The sequence below is a fragment of the Gorilla gorilla genome, chromosome 8 (genome assembly GCF_029281585.2).
Source record: "Gorilla gorilla gorilla isolate KB3781 chromosome 8, NHGRI_mGorGor1-v2.1_pri, whole genome shotgun sequence".
NCBI classification, from domain to species: Eukaryota; Metazoa; Chordata; class Mammalia; order Primates; family Hominidae; genus Gorilla; species Gorilla gorilla.
The window spans coordinates 29,027,507-29,052,077 of NC_073232.2; the positions used below are offsets into that span (position 1 = coordinate 29,027,507).

The 24,571-nt window shown below is 36.4% G+C and overlaps 1 protein-coding gene across 1 annotated transcript in view; it reads left to right on the forward strand.

Annotated features, from left to right (window-relative positions):
- The window catches only part of PLXDC2 (plexin domain containing 2), a 477,109-nt gene that overhangs the window by 231,577 nt on the left and 220,961 nt on the right, over window positions 1-24,571 (forward strand). Inside the window, exon 4 of the mRNA XM_031015325.3 lies at window positions 20,092-20,161. Coding sequence (XP_030871185.2) covers window positions 20,092-20,161 — 70 coding nt within the window. The remainder of the gene's footprint in view (window positions 1-20,091; window positions 20,162-24,571) is intronic.

The window sequence follows — 24,571 nt, forward strand, 5'->3', positions numbered from 1 at the left end:
ATATTCAGTTTAGTATGACTTGAAGTGAAAAGAAAATAACTTTAACGTTTCAAGTGCTTTTGTCATTATTGATATAAAGACAGGATTAATAGAGTCAATGGCTGAAGTTATTTAGAGAGGCATTGATTTGATAAATGTTAAATATCAAAATTTTTGGCAGTGGTCTTCCTTGTTTATATGTAGATGTTCCTGTTATCAGGAGATCAATTGCTAAAAGCTAAATGGAAATTAAGAATAGTATACCATGATGATTCACTGAATTTCTGCGTCTGAGAAGCAAATGAAGTAGCTGCCTTTCCTTGCTAAATTCCATCATCCACCCCCACCCTAGTTTTTTCTATATTCAGGCAACCCCAGGTAGGCAAGGTGACAGATTTAGAAATAATTCACAGTGGAATTTCCAACAGATTGTCAAAAGAAGAGAAAATGATAAAGATTAGATTTTAACAATGTCTTTCTGGGATCTGTTGCATTTGACAACCTTCCTACTATGGCACTTATAGTGTTTAATAGCATAAAATATACTTCGTGGAATTTTGAATGTTGGTGTATGCACATGGAGATTCTGTGACGTGGCCTAGTCCTAGTGTCAGCCACTATGGGTGACATCTATAGGCAGAGAAAGGAGTTCCTCAGTTAAAGTATTAGCTGATTTCTTCTTCTGTACAAATATGACTACCATCTGTCTCCTCTGTGCCACCCCCCAAGGTAAGACAGTTTGTGTCCTGCCTCTCCTTAAAGAAGCCTGTTCTCTTTGCAATAGGTTTTACTTGGTTGCCTTGTGACAGCTCTCTGATTGTGTCATGAAAAATGATAATACTGTAGACAGTCCATTTTTTTCTTATTGTTAGTGTGGCAGTGACATTGTTGCTTTTAACACTTGAGGTCGCCTCAAACATAAATGGAAGCACTTGAACTTCTGGTTGTAACTTACCTGGTGCTCTTTATGTTGATTGTTAAATATATACAATTGTTAGAGGCTTTTATTTTAGATACCCTGCCATTTTCATAGCTTGGGTTCTTGGTTACCCATGAGTATTTAAGCCATTAACAAACATTTCTTCAGAGTTAGAAATTGGTGGAAAAAGCTATCAACAAAATTTAACACCCTTCATGTTAAAAACACTCAAGAAACTACGCATGGAAGGAACATACCTCAAAGTAATACGAGCCATCTATGACAAACCCACAGCTAACATTATACTGAATGGGCAAAAGCTGAAACATTCCCCTTGAAAACTGGCACAACACAAGGTTGCCCTCTGTCGTCATTCCTATTCAACATAGTATTGGAAGTCCTAGCCAGAGCAATCAAGCAAGACAAAGAAATAAAGAGCATCCAAATAGGTAGAGAGGAAGTAAAACTACCCCTGTTTTCAGATGACATGATTCTGTATCTAGAGAAGCCCATAGTCTAGGCCCAAAAACTCCTTTAGCTGATAAACAACTTCAGCAAGTTTCAGGATACAAAATCAATGTTCAGACATCACAAGCATTCCTATACACCACCAACAGTCACACCAAGAGTCAAATCGGGAAGGCAATCTCATTCACAATTGCCACAAAAAACAATAAAATACCTAGTAATACAGCTAACCAGGGAAGTGAAAAATCTCTACAATGAGAATTACAAAACACTGCTCAAAGAAATCAGAGAAGACACAAACAAATGGAAAAAAACATCTCATGCTCATGGATAGGAAGAATCAATATCATTAAAATGGTCATACTGCCCAAAGCAATTTACAGATTCAATGCTATTCCTATCAAACTACCAATGACATTCTTCACAGAAGTAGAAAAATTTATTTAAAATTCATATGGAACCAAAAAGGAGCCCAAATAGCCAAGGCAATTCTAAACAAAAAGAACAAAGCTGGAAGCATCACACTGCCCAACTTCAAATTATACTGCAGGGCTGAAGAAACCAAAACAGCATGTTACTGGTACCAAAACAGTCACACAGACCAATGGAACAGAATAGAGAGCCCAGAAATAAGGCCACATACCTATGACCATCTGACCTTCAACAAACCTGACAAAAACAAGCAATGGAGAAAAGACTCCCTATTCAATAAATGGTGCTGGGATAACTGGCTAGCCATATACAGCAGATTGAAGCTGGATCCCTTCCTTACACCATATACAAAAAATCAATTCGAGATGGATTAAAGACTTAGATGTAAAATCCAAAACTATACAAACCCTGGAAGACAACCTAGGCAATACAATTCTGGACATAGTAACAGGCAAAGATTTTATGGCAAAGATACCAAATGCAATCACAATGAAAGCAAAAATTAACAAATGGGATCTAATTAAACTAAAGAGCTTCTGCACAGCAAAAGAAACTATCAACAGGGTAAAGATATAACCTACAGAATGGGAGAAAATATTTGCAAGCTATGCATCTGACAAAGGTCTAATATCCAGCATCCATAGGGAACTTAAACAAATTTACAAGAAAAAAAACTCATTAAAAAGTGGGCAAAGACATGAACAGACACTTTTCAAAAGAAGACATACATTCGGCCAACAAGCATATGAAAAAAAGCTCAATATCACTGATGGTTACAGAAATGCAAAACAAAACCCCAGTGAGATATCATTTCACACCTACTAGAATGGCTGTTATTAAAAAGTTAAAAAAAAAAAAAAGATGCTGGTGAAGCTGCAGATTAAAGGGAACACTTATACACTGTTGGTGATGGTGTAAATTAGTTCAACCATTGTGGAAAGAAGTATGACTATTCCTCAAAGACCTAAAGACAGAAATACAATTCAACCCAGCAATCCTATTACTGGGTATATAGCCAGAAGAATATAAATCATTCTACCATAAAGATACACACATGTGAATGTTTATTGCAGCACTATTCACAAAAGCAAAGACATGGGATCAACCTAAATGCCCATCAATGACAGATTGGATAAAGAAAATGTGGTACATATACACTATGGAATGCTATGCAGCCATATAAAAAGAACAAGATCATGTCTTTTGTGGGAACATGGATGGAACTGGAGGCCATTATCCTTAGCAAACTAACACAGGAACAGGAACCAAATACACCATGTTCTCACTTATAAGTGGAGCTAAAAGATGAGAAGTTATGAACACAAAGTGGGGAAAAATAGACACTGGAGTCTACTTAAGGGTGGATGGTGGGAGGAGGGAGAGGAGCAGAAAAGGTAACAATTGGTTGCTAGGCTTAATATTTGGGTGATGAAAGAATCCATACAACAAATTCCTATAACATCAGTTCTCCTGTGTAACAAAGTTTCACACTTACTGCTGACCCTAAAATAAAGGTTAAATATATATATATATATATATATATATATATATATATATATGTGCTATTATGGTTATATTGTATCTCAAGACGCAATATACACTTAGGGTTGGATTCATTGTTAATGACAGTGGAGGTATAAACCCTATTTTTAATACTCTTTCTCTTAATTTTGAATATGTTTGGCCTCTGTCTTGTCAGATCTGATTCCATCATTATAGTTTTTACTTCATGATATGTTTCATGCAAGGCTGACTCAGCACAGAGCTTTGCTAGCCAGTCTTGTGCTCTCCTGTGCTTTTATTTATTAGTATAAAAAACAAATCTCTTATTTGATAGGTCTAGGATGAGCCAGAAAATTTGCATTTCTGACAAATTCCAAGGTCATGCTCATGCCACTAATCCAGGGACCATGCTTGGACTCTATAGCAGGGGTTGGCAACCTATTTCTCAAGAGGGCCAGATAATATTTTATTTGTTACAGGCCTTATGGTCTCTGTCACAACTACTTGACTCTACTGTTATAGCTCAATAGCCATAGACAATATGTAAATGAACAGACATGGTTGTGTTCCAGTAAAGCTTTATTTATGGAAATAAAGAAGACATTGGTCCTGTAAGTACTTTGTTATCACTCTCAACAGAAAACACACACACACCACACACATGACCACACACACAGTTAAAACACACTGACACACACTTCCATTTATAACAAGAAGATTGGTAATATTAACTAGTTTCCATTTGAAAAAAAATGCTATGTGAACTCCTTCATTTAAATAAGCTTTACTGCTTAGATCTTATAAATTTATTTGCTAGAATATTTTTTAAATTCCCTACATTCTTTTTTCATAAATGCAATTACTAAATATTAGCCTGAGCTTTCCAAATTGTATAGAGTAATCCATATTTTAGTATTTCCTCAACTGGCCTTTCTACCTTTCCAATCCTGCCTGGTTCTCTGTTTCATTTCCATTGTGACTTTCTGAGAATAAAATCAAGTAGTTACAAAAGATTACAAAATTTTAATATTAAGGTAATATTGTGACCAGGGGGCTGAGTAATGTCCACATACACGTCCACATGCAACAAACACACACATACTTCATATTACTGAGGTGGTTAAGCACATAGGAAAATGGCAAACACGAATCCAACCTTATTAATTAGCTTTGCTCTTGTTCTCGTTGACATGAAAAGCTCTCTGGTAATTTGGCTGGAAACAGGGTTTAAATTTAAGCTCCAAGGGGAAGAAGGGAGTTTCGCGAATCTTATCAGCAGTTCATGTAATTTGCATGCCCAAGAATATATATTCTGTCAACCAATTATGCAAAAAAAAAAAAAAAAAAGAAAGAAAGAAAGAAAAAAAGAAAAGAAAGATTTAGCTAGGGATAGTCCCAGGGCCAGAGGGCTAACGATTTAGCCTTGAGTAAGCAAGAGGTGGAGTGAGAAGGCAGGAATGTTGACCCTCCCAGAAGAGGCAACTTCCCACACACTTCCCTCCTTCTTGAAATGGAAGACAGGAAGCTACAAGAGATGTTTTACCTAGGGACATTTTTTTAAAGAAATATTTCCCTCTTTACCATCACTGCATATAAATGTGGTCCAAACACTATTTTGGAATCTTAGATAATATTCTTGAAAGAGGAGGAGGGTGGAAATAAAGTAAGTTTTCCCTTTTCTTCCATCCACAATAATATCTTCTAATTTCAGAGCAGAATAAAACTTAGAAATCATTTAATTCACATATTTGACACGCCCAAATATATTGGTATCTCTTTCCTTTTATCATCTCAGCCATAATCATTAGTATTTACATGACATCTGTATATACTGGAATTTGATTACATGTGCTTTCAAATCTCTCCATTGTGATTTTTGTTTAAATAACATTTTTTAAATCATTGCAAAATAAGCAGATGCTAAAACCTAAGTTTTGCAGCTGACAAATTAAGGCAAAGACCATGTCTTTCTAGATAAACCAAAGTAAAGAATTGGTATGAGTTCCTACCATATGGTAAGCAACGAGGCAGGCACTTTATATTAAAATTCTCACAGTTATCTGGTTATTTTATCCTTCATTCAGAGCTACACAGTTTTCAGTTTGCAAATCTAAAAGTTTCTGACTATAAACCTAGAAACCGGCCTGGACTTGTTCTTTTCCCTCTTGGTAGACATTTCAAATTCCACATTTTTGTGATTTTCCTCTATATTTCTACATCCATGTTATTTAATTTATTTCTGGACACAGAGTTTGATTCAACTGCCAGACATATTAGAATTATTTTGTCTTCTGAAATGACAGTTGATGACATTCTGATTCACAACTCCTACAGATATATCTCTGTCCTGGTGGAAGGAGTCCAGTGTTTGAAGTTAGGAGACCTTATCTCCAACACTTATTTTGGTGGATTCTGGCCTCTTTGCACCTCAATTTTGTAACCTGGAAGAAAGGGGGTAAAAATGCCTGCCTTTACTGCCTCACAGTGCGGTGTGGAGAATAAAAATGAAATAGTTATAAAAGAACACTGAAAACTTCAACAAAACCATACAGTTCCTGAGTATTATTGTTTGAGAGTTCTAATTCTTTACAACAAAAAAATAATAACCCCTGTCAAAGAAAGTAGTTAAAGCATTAAAGCCAGATTGTATTTAGGGCTATTGCAATGAGGGAAAGAACCTTGATGCAGAACTGGGCTCAGTTCTGAATGTAGCATGAGCAAGACGGAAAATTTGGCCAAGAGCAGAGTGGGCGTCAGTGGAGGGCGTGAGATGTGAGAAGTTAGTGGTGATTGTGCCTAAACTGAGTTGTTAGGATTTTTACTGAAGGAGGGTCAGGATGATTAGATAGCAAGCGTGGGGGATGAGGGTTTGATCCGTATTGAGGATGGTCAGATAGCAAGGGTGGGGAGTCTTGCTAAACTGACTTAGCATCTTGTCATTCCCGGGTAAGTTAATACCTGAGTCTCTCTAAGAGTCTCTCTGATAGATAAATTTGTAGATGCGTAAGTATGGATGGATGGATGGATGGATGGATGGATGGATGGATGGACAGACGGATGGATGGATGACGGATGGAAGAATGGATAGAGATATAGGTATAGGATAGATGGATGGGTAGATGGAAAGATAGCTAGGTAGACAGATATATTAATAGATGGATGTGAGTTCATGTCCTTTGTAGGGACATGGATGAAGCTGGAAACCATCATTCTCAGCAAACTATCGCAAGGACAAAAAACCAAACACCGCATGTTCTCACTTATAGGTGGGAATTGAACAATGAGAACACATGGACACAGGAAGGGGAACATCACACACCGGGGCCTATTGTGGGGTGGGGTGAGGGGGGAGGGATAGCATTAGGAGATATACCTAATGTTAAATGACGAGTTGATGGGTGCAGCACACCAACATGGCATATGTATACATATGTAACTAACCTTCACGTTGTGCACATGTACCCTAAAACTTAAAGTATAATAATAAAAAAAAACAGATAGATGGATGGATAGATAGGTAAAGATGACTGATAGATCTATATATTTCTATTTATATCTTTCTTTGTATATATTTTTGCCAAACAATTGCCAATATACTGTTTGCCAGACATAAACATACTCTGGCTTAAATATTTTTTTATCTTTCTATATGTTGGTAGGAAGATTGATTCTTTAAATATGAAACACCAGCAAAATGAAATGGTTGAAGTGCTGTTCTCTGTCTGTCTCACTCTATATCTGTCATAATGCAGGTAAGGTTTTTGATGAAACTTGTATGACTTTTTATGTGTTGATTGTTTAAAATTTTTATATTGAACTGTCCTTGATGACATTTCTGACTACTTGAATATACATAGAAAATTTCATTTAAAAAATTAAGTTTTCTGGAGGGTTCTTTTGTTCCCTTCAGGAAAATAACTCATTGCTTCAGCTAGCATTACCATGGGTCTCATATTTGCATAATGTTTATGTTGGGATAACTAAATTTAGCTGTTTATGGTGACTTTAGTGAGTTGGTTTTTCATATTGGATATATTTATTTTTTTCTTTGCATCCAAAAATCTGTTGATAAGTGCTCATTTTTCAAAATGATTAAATTGAAAGGCAGTTTAATTTACTTTCTCTATTAGGCTATTATCTAGACTGCACATTTTTGCCTGAGTTCTGTTCATAATGTCAAACAGTAGGTTGCTTTTTATTTACTCTCTCGTTTGACTGGTTGAATAAACTTACTGCATTCTGTCTTTTGAGTTGCTTCAATTCAAGTGAGACACAAGTTTATCAGCCTGGTCTTACTTGTCTTTGCTTGTAGGATTTTCCTCAAGTTTGATAACAGATTGGGATAAGTTGTATCTGCCTATGTCTCTTTAGCTTAATTTCAGTTTAATAAAGTATTTTACATACATAAAGGAAGAAATATACTGGACATAATGTAATATTTTATTCAATACTATTCATACTTTTGCTCTAATCAAATTCTAAATACTCAGAACATTCATATGGTTATAAAATATTAAAGGAATTCTCTTTGGATATTTAAAAGATGTGTTCTAGTCTTCAACTTCCTAAGAAACAGATGTACATTCCAAAGTAATCATAGATTAATTTGTTTAAAAAATAATAGGGATTCAAAAGCATAGGATTTGGCATCATCGGATCCAAATTCAAGTTTATTACAACTATGAGACCTTGGGCAAATCCCTAAATTCCCTGTCAATTTCATCCTGTACTATGTAGTTGTGATAGTAATGTCTGTCCTGCCTACCACATACAATATATTCAAATGAGATTTTATGGCACTTTATAGTTACTTATGTAGTTTAACACATTCTACCGTTAATTCATTTTACTTGAATTATACTTAGGTCACTTACCAAACTTGAGGTTAATCCCCTTTGTCCCAAGTATTATTCCAGGGCCTGACTCTTTTTCATTGCACAAAATTAACATGATTAGAGTGGCTGAATTGTATTTCTCTGCATGCCTGGGAAATGGGCTGGTCCACCAGCCTGGAAGCCAATAAGTACATGGAACAATCTACCGCTGTCCTGCCGATGGCACTCACGACAGATTAAAAATTCCTTAAGCCCACCTAATATGCTGAAGTTAACCAACTCCTTTTACTGACATAATTACATAAATACATGCATATTACTAATAATTTAATCTACCCTTGCTGTTCTTCCTGAATCTAGGAACCACATTTTAGACATGGAAAGGACTTTGGAGAGCCTTGAGGACAGCTGCCTTAAGAAATTCACATTGATCCATTTCTTTTGCATATAACAAATCTTAGCTTCCCAAAGCAAGAAGTTGCCTTCTTATTTGACAGATCATATTTGAGTTCCTATTTCATTACAATTTAATCTTATTTCTTCATCTTGGGTCTTTAGTGGAGGATGAGCACCATTCTTTTACATAAAATTAGCCATGAAAGGTAATATAATACATTCTCTATTACCAGTGAAGGCTATCAAATAAATTCTAGATAGATAAACATCTATTCACCTTTTAAAGGCACGAGTGAGGCAAACATTTTAGGTTTCTGATAAATCTTGTTAGAAGGTTCCATATTAAACTTTTATAATCATAAAGGCTGCTAAAAGGGAGACCCCTCAACCATGTCTCAGGTGCAATAAACAAGGCAGGTATTTACTCTGCCTTTCACCTGAGATTCTCTTTTCTAACTTAATTCTTATCATCTTTTCTGCCATCTCTTCAGGAGCCTATGAAGACTTAACGATGGTTTAATTTTACATAACATGAGTGTAAAACATATTCTCATCCTAAAGTTATTAAATGATAAAGATTTTACATGGCTCCTTTGAAAGAAAATGTTTCATAACAGAAAACTTAGCAAACTGTAAATGGAATATAATTTTTTTTAGAGTAAACACATCCGAAAGCAAATAATCTTAATTCTTGTGAAAAATCTTAAATTATAAAGGATTGTGTTTGAGGATTGAGTTTTCCTGGGTAGGTTAGTATTTCAGTATATTTTAAAAATATTTTTTATACCTGGTCCCAATATCTTTATTTTTGTCTGTTCCTTTCTACCTAATTATAGTGTATCACTTAGGTGATGGATGGATAATACCCTATGCAAAATGGCCAGGTTTCTATGTGGATTGTTTATAAACTGCATTCCCATCAGAATGTCTAGTGTTCTAGACATAGTATTCCCATGAGAATTCCCAGCCCCAGAGAATAGGCATCTTTTTTTCTCATTTTGCTAGAAGTGCTCTGTTAAAATGCCAACGGGACTGGAAGTGAAACCCTATTAGACACTCTCTATTAATGATAAATTGCCAGAAATTTCCTACCCTGCAGCATCTGTCTGAAAAGAAATGCCAAGTAAGGTTCAAGTTTAATAACTGGGCCAAGGTGAAGCACATTAGTCCTGATTCCATGTGGGCTAAACTGTAGGATGCAAAAAGGATGTCATAAGGGAGCAACTCTCGGACGCTGTGTTGAGAAGCATCAATGTACTTAGTTTTTGAAAAAAATCAGAAAGTTGATAAATGTGGCAAAATGGAAAACACGAATCTGAATTAAAAAAAAGATGTGGGGGGCTCTTTGTATTATTTTTTGTAACTATTCTTTCATTTGAGATTATTTCCAATAATTTTTTTTTTAAAAAAAGAGAAGTTAGCAAAGGAGGATGAAGAATTAAAATTGAACTTGGTCTAACTTTCAATTTCAAACAGCAATTTAATTTTGAATTATTTAGTCACTTCGCTCATGATCTTTATCCACTGAATTCCAAATATTTTCTAATTGGTACATAATATTTTACATATTTATGGGGTACAGGTGATATTTTGTTACATGCATAGAATGTGTAATGATCAAGTTGGAGCATTTAGGGTACCCATCACATAGAGGATTCATCATTTCTGTGTGTTAGGAACATTTCATCCTAACATGCTAGTGGAGTGGCAGCTTGAAGTAGTGTCAACACACATGGACTTGGAACCAGACTGCCTGGATATGAGTCCTCACTTTGCCAACTGTGAGGTTTAACATTGAGTATATTATTTACTCTTTCTTAATTACTTCCTCATCTATTAAATAGAAGTAATAACAGCACTTACCTCCTAAGGTTGTCATTAGGACTAAATAATTTAGCATTTATACAATGCTAAAGCAATACCTGGCATAGTGTCCAAGATATCTGTTACATCGATAATAATAATTATTATGCAAACACTTACCTTTAAAACAGTCATTTTCCACTGAATGGAAATTAGGGAGTTTGTTCTCTGAAAGGCAGATTGTTAGCAACTGAGAAAAGGAAGGACCTTTCCATTATCTGAACGATAAACACAAAATATTTTTCTGTCTTGCCCTGTTTGAGGATCATTGGTCAAGGATGTCACAAAAACATCACAACCTTCAGGTTTTGCAAATCATAGTTTTAAAGACACTTGTCTATCAGGAACCTCTAGATTTCAGTTCTGTCAATGGAAAATTTTAGGGCATACAAGTGCTACCAGGTAAAGTGAGATTATGTTTTCCAGAAACAAGTCTATTCATCCTTTTAAACTATTTCACTCTTAGTTTCCTTACAGCAATGGTTTTGGAGTTTCAAAGGCCACTTACATAGCAGAGCTTTGTTACTCAAAGTGGGGTTCAGGAGGCAGTATCAGAAGTACCAGGAGCTTGCTACAAATGCAGGATTTCAGCCCCCTGAATCTGGATCTGAATTGTAACAAGAACCCTAGGTGATTCATTTGCACCTCGAGGTTTGAGAAGCTTGGAGAACTCTCTTGACTTGCTTCTAGGGTAGCATGAAAAATCTAGAAGCAATTTCTTCTGGCTCTCACCCAAACCCCATGTTTCCTTGAAGTGTTCTTTATAAAATCCTGTCACACTCTCTCTGTATCCCTGAACAGCTGGACTCTCTGAATTCTGCCTGAGTTGTAAATATCACATAACTAATAAGAATAATTCTCAGCGTTTGCAAGTACAGGCAAGCTAATGTAGCCACGTGTTTTCTGGGAACCATGCAGTGAGAGAGGTCAAAAGATATGGTGATTGTTCACTTATTCTCAAGTTCATGTGCACCAGCATCAGGTAATTGAAAATGTTTGAATTTTGTTTTCCAGTTTATGAATATTCTCTTGAAGAGCACCATTCAATAGCCAGGATTAATTAAGTTCTAAGTTCTGCTATGAAAAAAGTGGTGAAGAGGTTAGAATTTCTAACTCAGAAAATCAATTCAATTGATGGACTTTATTCTGAAAGAAGTAGCCAGTTCTCTGTTTGTATATTTGTGTATTGATCAGCCCCTTTCCATGGACATTTTGATCTTTTAATTAGGTTTCCAGAGTTTTCAGGGACTGGATTAATGACCTATGTCTGTCAGCTCCTTCCAGAGTATGAGAATGGTTAAAATCCCATTTAAAAAAATTCTACATGGTAAAAGCATTATTAGTTATCCTGGCCACTATGCTATTTTATTTTGGGATACACTAGGCCCACTTGTGGTCTAGAAGCAGGATCTTACTTTAGGGTATAACAAGGAAGTTCGCAATGCTCTTATTCACATATATGCCTTTCCATATTTTATTTTCCATCTTTGATATTTGCTTGTTGTGAAAGCCTATCAATTTTAACATTTTTCTGTGAACCACTTTTTAGTTTATATTACTTTTATTTTTTATATTTTTAGAGATGTGGTCTTGCTCTGTCACCCAGGCTGGATTGCAGTGGTATGATCACAGCTCATTGCAGCCTGGATCTCCTAGGCTCAAGCAATCCTCCTGCCTCAGCCTCCCCAGTAGCTGGAATTGCAGGCCAACATGCCGGGCTAATTCTTTTTTATTTTTGTAGAGACAGGGTCTTGCTATTTTGCCTAGGCTGGTGTCAAACTCCTGGCCTCAAGTGATCCTCCTGCCTCCCAAAGCACTGGGACTACAAGTGTGAGCCACCGCACCTGGCCTATATTACTTGTATAAGCAAAGTTATTTCAGTTTAATAGGGGAATAAAGCACGAAATGACCACTGAGAATTTTAAAAAAGAAAGTAAATGTTTTATACATTTAGAAGACAGGCTCCTGGAACTATACTTAGAGGGTAAGAAATGAAAACATCTGATCCTGGAATGTTAAAAAAAAAAAAAAAGAAAAGTCATTGAGGCTGGGCTGGTCGCTGGGCGAGCAGGGGCCACCTGTTGTGCCTAGGCCCAGGTGTTGCTGATGGTGCAAAGGCTCAGCCCAGCTTGGTGCTCTGTTAGCCCAGTTCCTGTTATTTGGTGCATTTGATCTGATTAGACCGCTCTGTGCCTTTCTCAAATTTTCACTCTTTTGTGTCTCTGGCCTCATGTGTCTAGGTGGTTTCAAATGATGTTTTACTACTACTAAATTTTAGAGAAAATTATGTTGTTATGTCTACCAAGAGCAAAAGACTGACAGTCTTAAAGATTCCAGGTAGAAAACAGAGTCACTGAAAGCTTATAACAGGTAGGAAATGAATCACGTACTATAAAAGAAGAAATATAGAAATTATACAGTTGTCAAGATGCAGGATTTTGGAGCCCAACTCGTTTGGATTGAAGTCTTAGCTCTAATGCCTACTGGTGATTTGAATTTATCACTCATCCTTTATTTTTGTAAAATTTTGTTTTGAAATAATTTCAGACTTATAAAAAACTTGCAAAAATTTTTAAAGAGTTTCCACGTAGATTTCACCTAGTGCCATAAATTTTAACACCTTATATACTCATGGTACCATTGACAATATAAACAAATTCGCATTGGTACTATACTCTTAGCTAATCCAGGGGCTTTATTCCAATTTTGCTACTTGTCAGCAAATTATTTTTTCTTATTCAAGATCCAACCTAGGACCCATATAGCATTTATTTGTCAAATATTCTAGCCTCCTTCAATCTGTAAGAATTCCTCAGTCTTTGCCTTTCATGAACATGACACACTTAAAGAGTATTGGTCAGTTATTCTGTACAATGTCCCTGATTTTGAGTGTCTACTCTTGCTTTATGATTAAATGTAGGTCTCTGTTTTTGGCAATACTACAATGGGGATGATATTTTGTCCTTCCTCGTGCATCGTATCATGAGGTACATGATGACAATATGTCTCATTAGTGGTGAGATTAATTTTGGTTACCTGGTTAAGGTGATACCTACCAGGTTTTGTCTTTTCACTGTAAAGCTACCATTTTTTCCTTTTGTAATTAAAAAAATCTTGTTGAAAGATGCTTTGAGACTATACAAATGTCCTGCTTCTCATTATACTTCTACCTACTGATTTTAGCATTCACTCTTGCTAACTACAGGCAAAATACTTAGCATAATGTCTGATCTATTAAATGTAATTTCATTCTTTTAACACCTGCATATACAATACTTATGATTATTTTAATATAACAAAAATGAAGACATCGTAGCATTGCCTAGAAACATGTCTAATTGTGATACCGATTCTATTAGAAAAACAATTTACCAGAATTGGTTTAATTCTTTAAGAGCTGTGATAATGCACTGGTGTATTTGAAATAACATAAATAATGTTCACCTATTTATTAGGAATGAAATAAGGAGCTATGCTTGTTTAGGAAACTAGTTTTAAAGAACTATTGCTAGACACCTTCATGTACACGGTATATTGTTATACTTCATTGACTCAGTGCTTATGATGGTCCAGGTATTATTTGGTCATTCGATCCTTATGATAATCTTTCGAAGAAGTGTCTTGACTTTACAGATGAGCAAACTGTGGCTTTAAAAGGTTAAATAGGCTGGGCGCGGTGTCTCACGCCTGTAATCCCAGCACTTTGGGAGGCCGAGGTGGGCGGATCATGAGGTTAAAAGATCAAGGCCATCCTGGCCAGCATGGTGAAATCCCGTCTCTACTAAAAACACAAAAATCAGCTGGGTATGGTGGCTCATGCCTGTAGTCCCAGCTACTAGGGAGGCTGAGGCGGGATAATCACTTGAACTTGGGAGGCAGATGTTGCAGTGAGGCAAGATCACGCCATTGCATTCCAGCCTGGTGGCAGAGCGAGACTCCATCTCAATAAATAAATAAATAATAAAAAATAAATTTAAAAAATTAAAAAGGTTAAATAACGTATGAAATCGGACAATTACTAAGTACCAAAGCTGAAATGTAATTTCAGGTCTCAGCAACTCCAAAACCAGCTAAAGCATTGAATAATTTGGGAAGAGTGATTAAATATTTAAAAATACAGTTCCATATACTTCCATTAAAAGAAGATGATAAAATGTGTGTTTTATGATGAGTAAAGGAGCAAGACAACAATAACCTATTCTAAGCACTTATAGATGAGTAAATTTTATGTGGACCTTATACAGTTTCAATAAAGTTAGTAAATTGTTACATGTATCTTGGAAGAAAATATCACATCCCAGTTAAATTTATTATAGGTATATGGTATTTGTTTAATCATTTTTAGGTATTAGAGATGTAAATGTTACCGGAAATAAGCCAATATACTAGAAATATTTACATAAATAAAACAAATATAATTTTTCTTATATTTTACAACTCTTCCCAAAGTTAATACTTGATGTAAATAAATGAACTGAAAATAATGTGACTCAATATTTATTTGATCTTGTATTTGAAATTGTTTTTTGAAAAAAAATCATAAATACCACTTTACTAATAAGAATAACATCTCACCTATTTGAGAGTTTCGGGAGACAAATATGTGCCCCTCAAACATAATTATTTGAATGATTAAAAATAGAATATTATAATATGTCTGTAAAAACTAATTAATTTATCAATTCATTCTTGAATAAGTGGATGCTCATTGTATTCTTTTGATCCTTTGCTATGGTAAACTCATGAGATCAGCAATTATTAAAATCACAGTGACTACTAATTTTCTTCCTACAAGCCACTTTCAGCAGGATTATTTCTTATAAAGCTGAAATAAAAAGACTTGGGGAGTCAGAAAAGTAGGGCTTTATGATGGTAAATAAGAAACTGTCCTAAAACAAAAAGAAGTTTTTGTTAGTGACATTTTAAAACATGGCTTTGAGGACTGTAAATGTGCCCACTCCAGATTCTTAGCTCTTTATTAGAAGTCTTCTGTATTCAAGGTTTTGAGGCATTGACTAATTAATTCATCCTTGCAATACCACTGAGAAATAGGCAAACAAGTCAAATGGGAATTGGGTATATTTAGGATTATAATTCCTGTGTTATTAAAAAAGAATTAGCAGAGATTGTAATAATTAGTGTGAAAATGGATAGCAATTAACATAGGAAAAATATGTAAAGAAGGCAAGAAGAGGTGTAGGCACACTCAGAAATCTAGGAGTATGACCTGAATGAGTCTGATAGTCTGTTGCCCCGAGAAATTGTAATGGGATATGTTTTGGGAAAGCATGATGTGGCCTTAAGGCACAGTCGTATATGGATGTAGGTGCCATAAATTTACTGCAAACCACCTGGACTCTGTACGCTTCGACCAAGTCTTCAAAAAATGTTTCATAAATTTATTTTCTACCATATGAAGACGTAATACTTTTTTTGTTTGTCTCAAAGTTACCATTCCCCCTTCTTTTGAATAGTTAACTGTTTTCCATAGTTTTTAAGAAATGAGTTAGCAAATTCAGTTGATTTTGTTTATGCCTTTTATGTTCTTTAATATTTTACTTCAGAGCTTTTGTCTTCTATTTTGTCAAGACTCTTAATCCATTTATTGGGTCTTCCCACCACTATTTTCTTGAATCTCTTTTTTTTCTTTCATGTTAAATATTTCTTAAAGGATGAAATCCAAGAGCGCATAATGTTTACGCTGTAGTAATTACACCATTGTTTCAGTATTACATTTCTTTTCTTTTTTTTTTTTTTTTTTTTTTTTTGAGACAGAGTCTTGCTCTGTCACCCAGGCTGGAGTGCAGTGGTGTGATCGTGGCTCACTGAAAGCTCCACCTCCCAGGTTCATGCCATTGTCCTGCCTCAGCCTCCTGAATAGCTAGGACTACAGGTGCCCACCACCACGCCCATCTAATTTTTTGTATTTTTAGTAGAGATGGGGTTTCACCGTGTTAGCCAGGATGGTCTCGATCTCCTGACCTCGTGATCCGCCCATCTTGGCCTCCCAAAGTGCTGTGATTTTTTCTTTGACATTGCTTTTTATGACAATGCCCAGGGTTCTGTTAGCCTTTTTGGTTGCAGAAGAGTCCTTTGTTTTATATACTATTTGGGGTCATTTATTATCTAATTAAAGGATGCATAACTAATTAGTGACACAGCAAAGTTTCTCACTCACAGCTAACCAAAATAGCTCTTCTTCCTGCATTCATAATCTCAATTGGTGACCTGTGGTTCACCAGTCAACCAGCTAGAAATCTTAGAAACCTGTGCTTGACTCCAGATGTCTCTCACTCACTCCCAACTTTTAAGTCAAATTAATCACAAAGTCCTTCCTGTAGGATTGGAAAGATGAATGTCCCAGCCTCCTGACCTCCAGTGAAATGATTCCGGGCATGTTTTTGCTTTGTTTTGTTTTTGTTTTTTGTTTTGTTTGTTTGGTTTTTTTTTCTCTACTTTTGCTCAGTCCATGGGGACTGAGGCCCAACCGGCTATAATGATAACATGTCCAACACTGTACCTGCTATTGTTTTTTTTTTCTTTTCGTTGTCTCACTTTTCCTAGTTCCTTGAGCAAGTGCCATCTGGGATCACCTTCCAAATAAACTGTCTGCCCCTAAGTCCTTATATCAAGATTGGCTTTAGGGGTAATCCAAACTAAGCCAAGGCTTAAAGAATATGGAAGCCATGACCGACCAAGGTTGAGAGAATATTGTTGTCAGAAGGGATGTCATGTGTACGTACCACAGACAAGAGCTAAGGGTAGCAAGTGCAAGGAACTAAAAGATGTTGCCTATGGCTGGCTGGAGCAGAGAGTATGAAGGCAAAACTTGTCAAGTAGCAGGGACTAGTTCATGGTGTGCCCTAGAACTCATGTTCACCATGTTGGTGTGACTCTCAGTGAAAATGGAATTCTAGATTGAATGATTTCAAGTGGGGGATTGATATGCTAGGTAATATAGAGCAGCAAGCCCCAACCATTTTGGCACCAGGAATCAGTTTCATGAAAGACGGTTTTTCCACAGAGGGTAGGAGGGGATGGTTTTGGGATGATTCAAGCACATTACATTTATTGTGCACTTTATTTCTATTATTATTACATTACAATATATAATGAAATGATTATACAACTCACCATAATATAAAATCAGTGGGAGTCGTGAGCTTGTTTTCCTGTAACTAGAAGGTCCTATCTGAGGGTAATGGATGACAGTGATGGATCATCAGGAATTAGATCTCATAAGGAGCATGCAGCCTAGATCCCTCGCACGTGCAGTTCACAATAGGACTCACGCTCCTATGAGAATCTAATGCTGCCAGTGCTGATCTGACAGGAGACAGAGCTCAGGTGGTAACGCAAGCCATGGGGAGCAGCTGTAAATACAGACAAAGCTTCCCTGGGTTGCCTGCTGCTCACCTCCTGCTGTGTAGCCCAGTTCCTAACAGGCCATGGCCTGTGGCCTGGGAGTTGAGGCCCTGGCTTAGAGAATGAATTTAAAGAGAAGTAGAGCCATGACACTTCTGAGGAAGTTATTGCAATGATAGTGACTGATGTTTGGAGAAGAGTATCAGTAGCGACTGGCAAGAAATGAATGGATTACACAACTGTTTAGCAGACAGTATCTTCCTAGATTGCCATCATGATTCCATATCAGAGTGAAGCAGACAATAGTGGTAACTAAGGAAAACTGGTCATTTCAATAGGGGAGCATTTCAGTCACTGGTGTTGCTCTTCAGAATTCTTGAAGCATTTGCAAATTTCCTTTGAAGATCTATTTGTCCTCAAGAAAAGGTCTTTAACTTATATCTTAATCTAATTCCAAACATATTTAAATACTTGCAGTGGCTGAGAATCTCATGTCATAGCGTTTTGGTTGATATTTGGTGGTAATTGATAGGGTCCATTAGAGATATATGTTTAAATCAAACTCTGACTCTGAAAGTGAGAATGCATAAGGTAAATTTTACCAATTTACTGATAAGCATGGAAATAAATTAGAATGATGGAAAACAATATAATAAGCAAGTGCTTTTATAAAATTATTCCTGACATCTTTGAGATAAATGATCCTGCCATTGAACTCTTCCTTCATTTTAGGGTTCTTAGTGACCACTTATTTCAGTTAGCTCTGTGAAAATGAGTTTTGTTGTTCCTGTTAGTCAGCACAAAATAAAAGCGATCATAAACCTTTTATAAAGATGAGGCTTGCATTAAAAAGAAAACCTAATTGAAAGTCGCTTTAAATTTTGAGTGATTAATTTCATGCCAAATAAGTAATTAGAAATCGTGATGGCTATAAAAAAGCAATTATTTGCAAAATTGGAGAAAGCTAAATTCAATCTAGATATACTTTTCTACATTTAAAGTTTGTATATTGGGAGAGATATAATATAGCAGCTGTGGAATTTTAATGTAATAGCCTGTTGTTATAGGTAATTTGTACATGTGTGCTGTTGGGCTCTCAACCAGCTAATTACTTTCCCTCTGGATACTTTTATTTCAGTTGATCATCTGTATTATATTAGGTTGGTGCAAAAGTAATTGCGGTTTTTTCCATTACTTTTAGTGTTTCTCTTGTTTCTTGCCTAATAATATCTACTTAATATCATTTCAAACATATAAAAAAGATTAGGATTTTAAATATGTTTTGGGTTTTAACATTTTAATATATATTATTTTAAAAAATAGACACTATATACCTGTTGAGTTAAATATTAAGAGCTAACGTTCATGGCCCCATTTTAGGAAAACAAAGGGTGCAATCCAGGAACTTTCTCCCTAAGTCTCTGTAATTTACTCCAAACCAAGTAAAAGTAGCTCTCCAGTAACCAATATTATTTATCCTACAACTCTTGTGTTTCTAAGAGTGGACACAATATGCTAAATTTGGAGAGCTGATTGTATTTGAAAGATGAAAATGTCTGCAGGTCAGCCGGGCATGGTGGCTCACGCCTGTAATCCAAGCACTTTGGGAGCCTGAGGCAGGTGGATCACCTAAGGTCAGGAGTTCGAGACCAGCCTGCCCAACATGGCGAAACCCCATCTCTACTAAAAATACAATAAATTAGTCTGGCATGGTGGCTGGCACCTGTAATCCCAGCTACTTGGGAGGATGAGGCAGGAGAATTGTTTGAACCCAGGTGGGCAGAGGTTTCAGTGAGCTGAGACTGCATCACTTCATTCCAGCCTGGGCAAAACAGAGAAACTCTGACTCAAAAAAAAAAAAAAAATTCTGCAGGTCTAGATCCACCAGTGCAAGACATCTTCTTCCGTGAAACTGCTTTTCATTATGGGATGTATAGAAAACAAATTAAAAATGTAATAATGTAACATAAAATCTATTTTGATTTTTAATCCAATGAATCTTGACCTAACATGCTCTACTATTTTGGAGGAACTAGTCAAACTAAAAAGAATCTCAGAATAAGTTGCTTATCATCAAGACTGAACTGATTATTCAGTGGACAACTAAAATGCAGTGGTGATGTTAACTTTATTCTTTTCACATACTTCAAAACTTTAATTATCAGAAAAAATTATTCTTTAGTACCACCGAGGACTCAGGTTTTAAAAGAGAACTACAATAATTATGGGGTAAAGTAGAAGCATCATTTTTGTTTTAAGTGAAAGGCTCTTCATTTCACATTTACTATGCTACACATTATTGATTTTTTTCTCTGGTGTTGTTCTTTGCAGAGAGTGAATCTGTCCTTCGATTTTCCATTTTATGGCCACTTCCTACGTGAAATCACTGTGGCAACCGGGGGTAAGTGGTTTTCTACCCATTCACCTTAAGTAATCTATGGTTTGACTGCAGTTATTATTTTTAATTTACTCTATATTTCAAGATGGATATTTATTGAGAAAACCATTGTATTTTATCACAAAGTCATAGGTATAAATAAAACCAAAGAAAGGGTATGGTTATTGGAAAAACTTCTCAGCAGACAAAAAAAGTATTTATAATAATTTTCAACCTAGATCACCTCTGCTTTTCTTCCAAATTTTAATTCATTTTTGGTAGTGTGGTAAGACTGTCCAAATGGCAGAAATTGGAATAGAGATAGAAGGAAAGGCTGCTTAATGAAGCTGCTGGTGATCTTAAATTTTCTTTTAATGTATATAGTCGCTATATATATATTATATATATATAATATATATTTAGATATATATGCACTTACACACATATATATATACACAAAAACACACTACCATATGTGCATTAGCTTTGATCATTTTTTTCTTTGAATGTTACCTATTTTGATTGACAACTCATTTGAGAGTCTTCAAATAAAGCTGAAATCCAGCTCAAATTTTTAAAATTTTATTTTTCTCCACAAGCTTGGAGGTTAGTTTAGCGATTAGCAATATCCTAGCAAAGTAATTATCATTCTTTATTGTACATCTCAGAAGTCAGAAATATTTTAATCTTCAAGCGCTACTAGAAGCAATAAGCAAAATGCCAGGGAATATCCCTGTAGGCTTTATGATGCAGGGGTAGGGAAGAAGGAGAAAAACACATAAAAATGGAACAGTAAGTAAAGAAGTAATTAAAAGAAATTCCATAGGTGTACAAAGAGGCTGTGAGCATCTATGCCCAAAGCACCATAGACAGAGTCTCTTTCCTTCACTGAATCTTACCAGGGGTCTTCTGGATGGTGTGGAGACCATGTTAAGTATTGCCATTTTTTGCCATACTTTAATATAAGACCTAGAAGATACTTAGGATTCAGAAGAAGATTTGTAATCAGAAATATCAACAAGTAAATGGAAGTTTTTTGAGCACCAACTCTGAGTGATGGTAAATAAGTCTACCACTGCCTTAGAGGTGTGTAGCTTAGTGGAATATTAGGCAAAGTGAAGCAGAATGTGGGGAATTGCTTAGGAAATACAAATGATGAAATATGCCCAGGTGCAGTGGCTCATACCTGTAGCTACTTTGGAAGCTCAGGTGGGAGGATCGCTTGAGCCCAGGAGTTGAAGACAAGCCTGGGCAACACTGTGAGACCCTATATCTACAAAAACATTTAAAAAATTAACCATGGTGGGGTGCTCCTGTAGTCCCAGCTACTCAGGAGGCTGAGGCAGGAGGACCACTTGAGGCCAGGAGTTTGAGGCTGCACCGAGCTATGGTCATGCCATTGCACTATAGCCTGGCTGACAGAGCAAGACTCTATCTCTGAAAATAAAATAAATAAAATGAAATAATTAGCTGGTATGATGGCATGCACCTGTAGTCTCAGCTACTTGAGGGGTTGAGGCAGGAGGATCACTTGAGGCCAGGAGTTTGAGGCTGCAGTGAGCTAGGACCACACCACTGCACTACAGCTTGGGCAACAGAGCAAGACCCTGTCTCTAAAGAAAAAACAAATGAAAACCAGAAAAAGAAAATACAAATGATAAGCTATGGGTTTCCAGGGATGATATAACTGAGACATCTATGAGTTTCAAGTGAGAGTTGTTTAAGACTATAGAAAAATTGTTGTTCAAAGTTTTTCTTGAGGATGTCAGAATTTCTATGGTTGTGTAGAGAAGGAAGAGAGGATCACAGAGAGGAAGATCCTGAGTAAATATACAGACGAGGAGAATGGTAGGGTATATTTGGGATAGTAAATAATTGAGTTTGAATTATGTCAATGGTATCTTTACGAAAAAATGTGGCATGTTAAGATTGGAAAAGTAGGTTGGGACAATTTTACAAAATGCCATAAGGGATAGTTCGAGTCATTAGTCCTTAAGTAATAAACTTTAGGAAGATGAATATAGATGTGTGTATAATACATTAAAGTGTAGAAAGACTGAAGTTAGTACATTTAACTGGAAGAATATTGCAACTATTTGTGTGAAAAATATTGAAGCCCTTGGTGATTTTGTTGCTTCAACCCAAGGAAAAGGAATCATACTATTGGTACCAAATACAGAGTCAAGAAACACTGGCTTTAGGGAGAACCAGTGACTTCAATAGTGAAACTTAAATTTTGTGTGAAAATAAAAAGGAATATATCTAAATAAAATAGCTCACAAGAAGTATGTCTTTTGACCTCATCGGATATATCCAGTATAGTGCCAGGCATTTAATTAATTTTGTTGAAGGGTTAAATGAAAAGGGAAGAGGAAAATTGAAAGGTGGCCCCAATAAGCCATGAATCATATCCTGTCCACTCATGTCATAAAATATAATAGAAATATGGTGATTCTAAAATACCGACATTAGGCATGTTTTCTGAAATTTAGGTGAACAGTGTTCTATTGAATTTTTCAAAAAGTGAACTATGAATCACATGTGCTTAAAATGTGTACACACAGTGTAAAAATAATGACAGCTTTGCATTTTCAATTTCTCAAATTGTTTTATCTTTAAAACTCATGTCAGCAATTCAGCCAATATGAAGTAAGATTTCTCCTAGCGGAACTGGCAGGATCAAACCCAACCAGATAGCTACATCATCCTTGCGATTTCAAAGTGCCATTTTCCTTTGTAAAGATCCTCAAAATAAGTGAAAAAAAAAAAAAACCTAGCGTCCTGAATGATCTCTATCTTCTTTGAAGAAAACACTAATGTAAAGACACTCCTTTTGTTTCTCTACTTAAAACACACTAGCATGCAACTTGCATGTAACAATCTGTGCTCTATTTAAAGAGGCGGAGTCAAGATAATCTACACATTGACCTGGGTGTCTTCAAAATGAAACCTGAGTCTCATGTAAAAGGTTCCAGCGAAATACATAGCTTGCTTGCTCTTTCCTTGTTCATTTCATTCAATCAGTGTTTCTTGAGCCCCTACAAAACACAAAGTACAAGATGCGTCATTATATACAGAGAAGGATAAGCTAAGTTCAGGAGCTTAGAGTCAAAAAAGAGGAAGGGGTGTTGATATGGTTTGGCTGTGTCCCCAATCAAATCTCATCTTAAACTGTGGTTCCCGTAATTCCCATATGTTGTGGGAGGGACCACGTGGGAGGTAATTGAATCATGGGGGCAAGTCTTTCCTGTGCTGTTCTCATGATTAGTGAATAAGTCTCAGGAGATCTGATGATTTTATAAAGGGGAGGTCCCCTGCACACACCCTCTCTTGCTTGCCACCATGTAAGACATGCCTTTACACCTTCTTTGCTTTCTGCCATGATTGTGAGGCCTCCCCAGCCATGTACAACTGTGAGTCCATTAAACCTGTTTCCTTTATAAATTATCCAGTCTTGGGTATGCCATGAGAAAAGACTAATATAGGCATGCTGCGAATAAGCAATAGAGAAGGCTGACTGCAGGTGCTGAAAGAGCAGGAGCTTGCTGAAAAAGGAGATCATGCTTGTTGGGCCAGTCAATTAAGAAGAGTCTGGGAAAGTGATAATCTTTGGCATTGGCCTTAGAGGAAGGTAGAATTTTAGTAGGCAAAGAGGCAGTTGAGAAGAAGTGGAGAAGGAAGAGGCATTCCAGACAAGGGGATGCTGAGTTAAATGACAGTGCTGAAACCATATTGGGTATATTTGGAGGGCTCTCAACTAAATTAGTTTATCCTGAAGAGAGGGTTGGAATGAGTCTAGTGAAGGGGAGTTGGGAAGAGTGATGTGGAGTACTTTGAACATTAGAAATCTTGCCGGTCATGGTGGCTCATGCCTGTAATCTCAGCACTTTAGGAAGCCGAGGCGGGCGGATCACCTGAGGTTCAGAGTTTGGATCACCTGAGGTCCAGAGTTTGAGACTAGACTGCCCAACGTGGAGAAACCCCATCTCTACTGAAAATACAAAATTAGCCGGGCGTGGTGGCACATGCCTGTAATCCCACCTACTCAGGAGGCGGCGACAGGAGAATCGCTTGAACGCTGGAGGAGGAGGTTGTGGGCAGCCAAGATAGCACCATTGCACTTCAGCCTGGGCAACAAGAGCAAAACTCTATCAAAAAAAATAAAGAGAGAAAGAGGAAAGAAAGAGGAAAGAAAGAGAGAAAGAAAGAAAGAAGAAAGAAAGAAGGAAAGAAAAAGAAAGAAGAAAGAAAGAAAGAAAGAAAGAAAGAAAGAAAGAAAGAAAGAAAGAAAGAAAGAAAGAGAAAGAAAGAAAAGGAAAGAAACGAAGAAATCTAGATGACATCCAGCAAGCACTGGGTTTCTTAGAGAAGTAGATCTGGCCTGATCTGTCAGTGGAAGGCAGGTTAGGGTGAAGGGGGTGAAGGCAGAAAAAA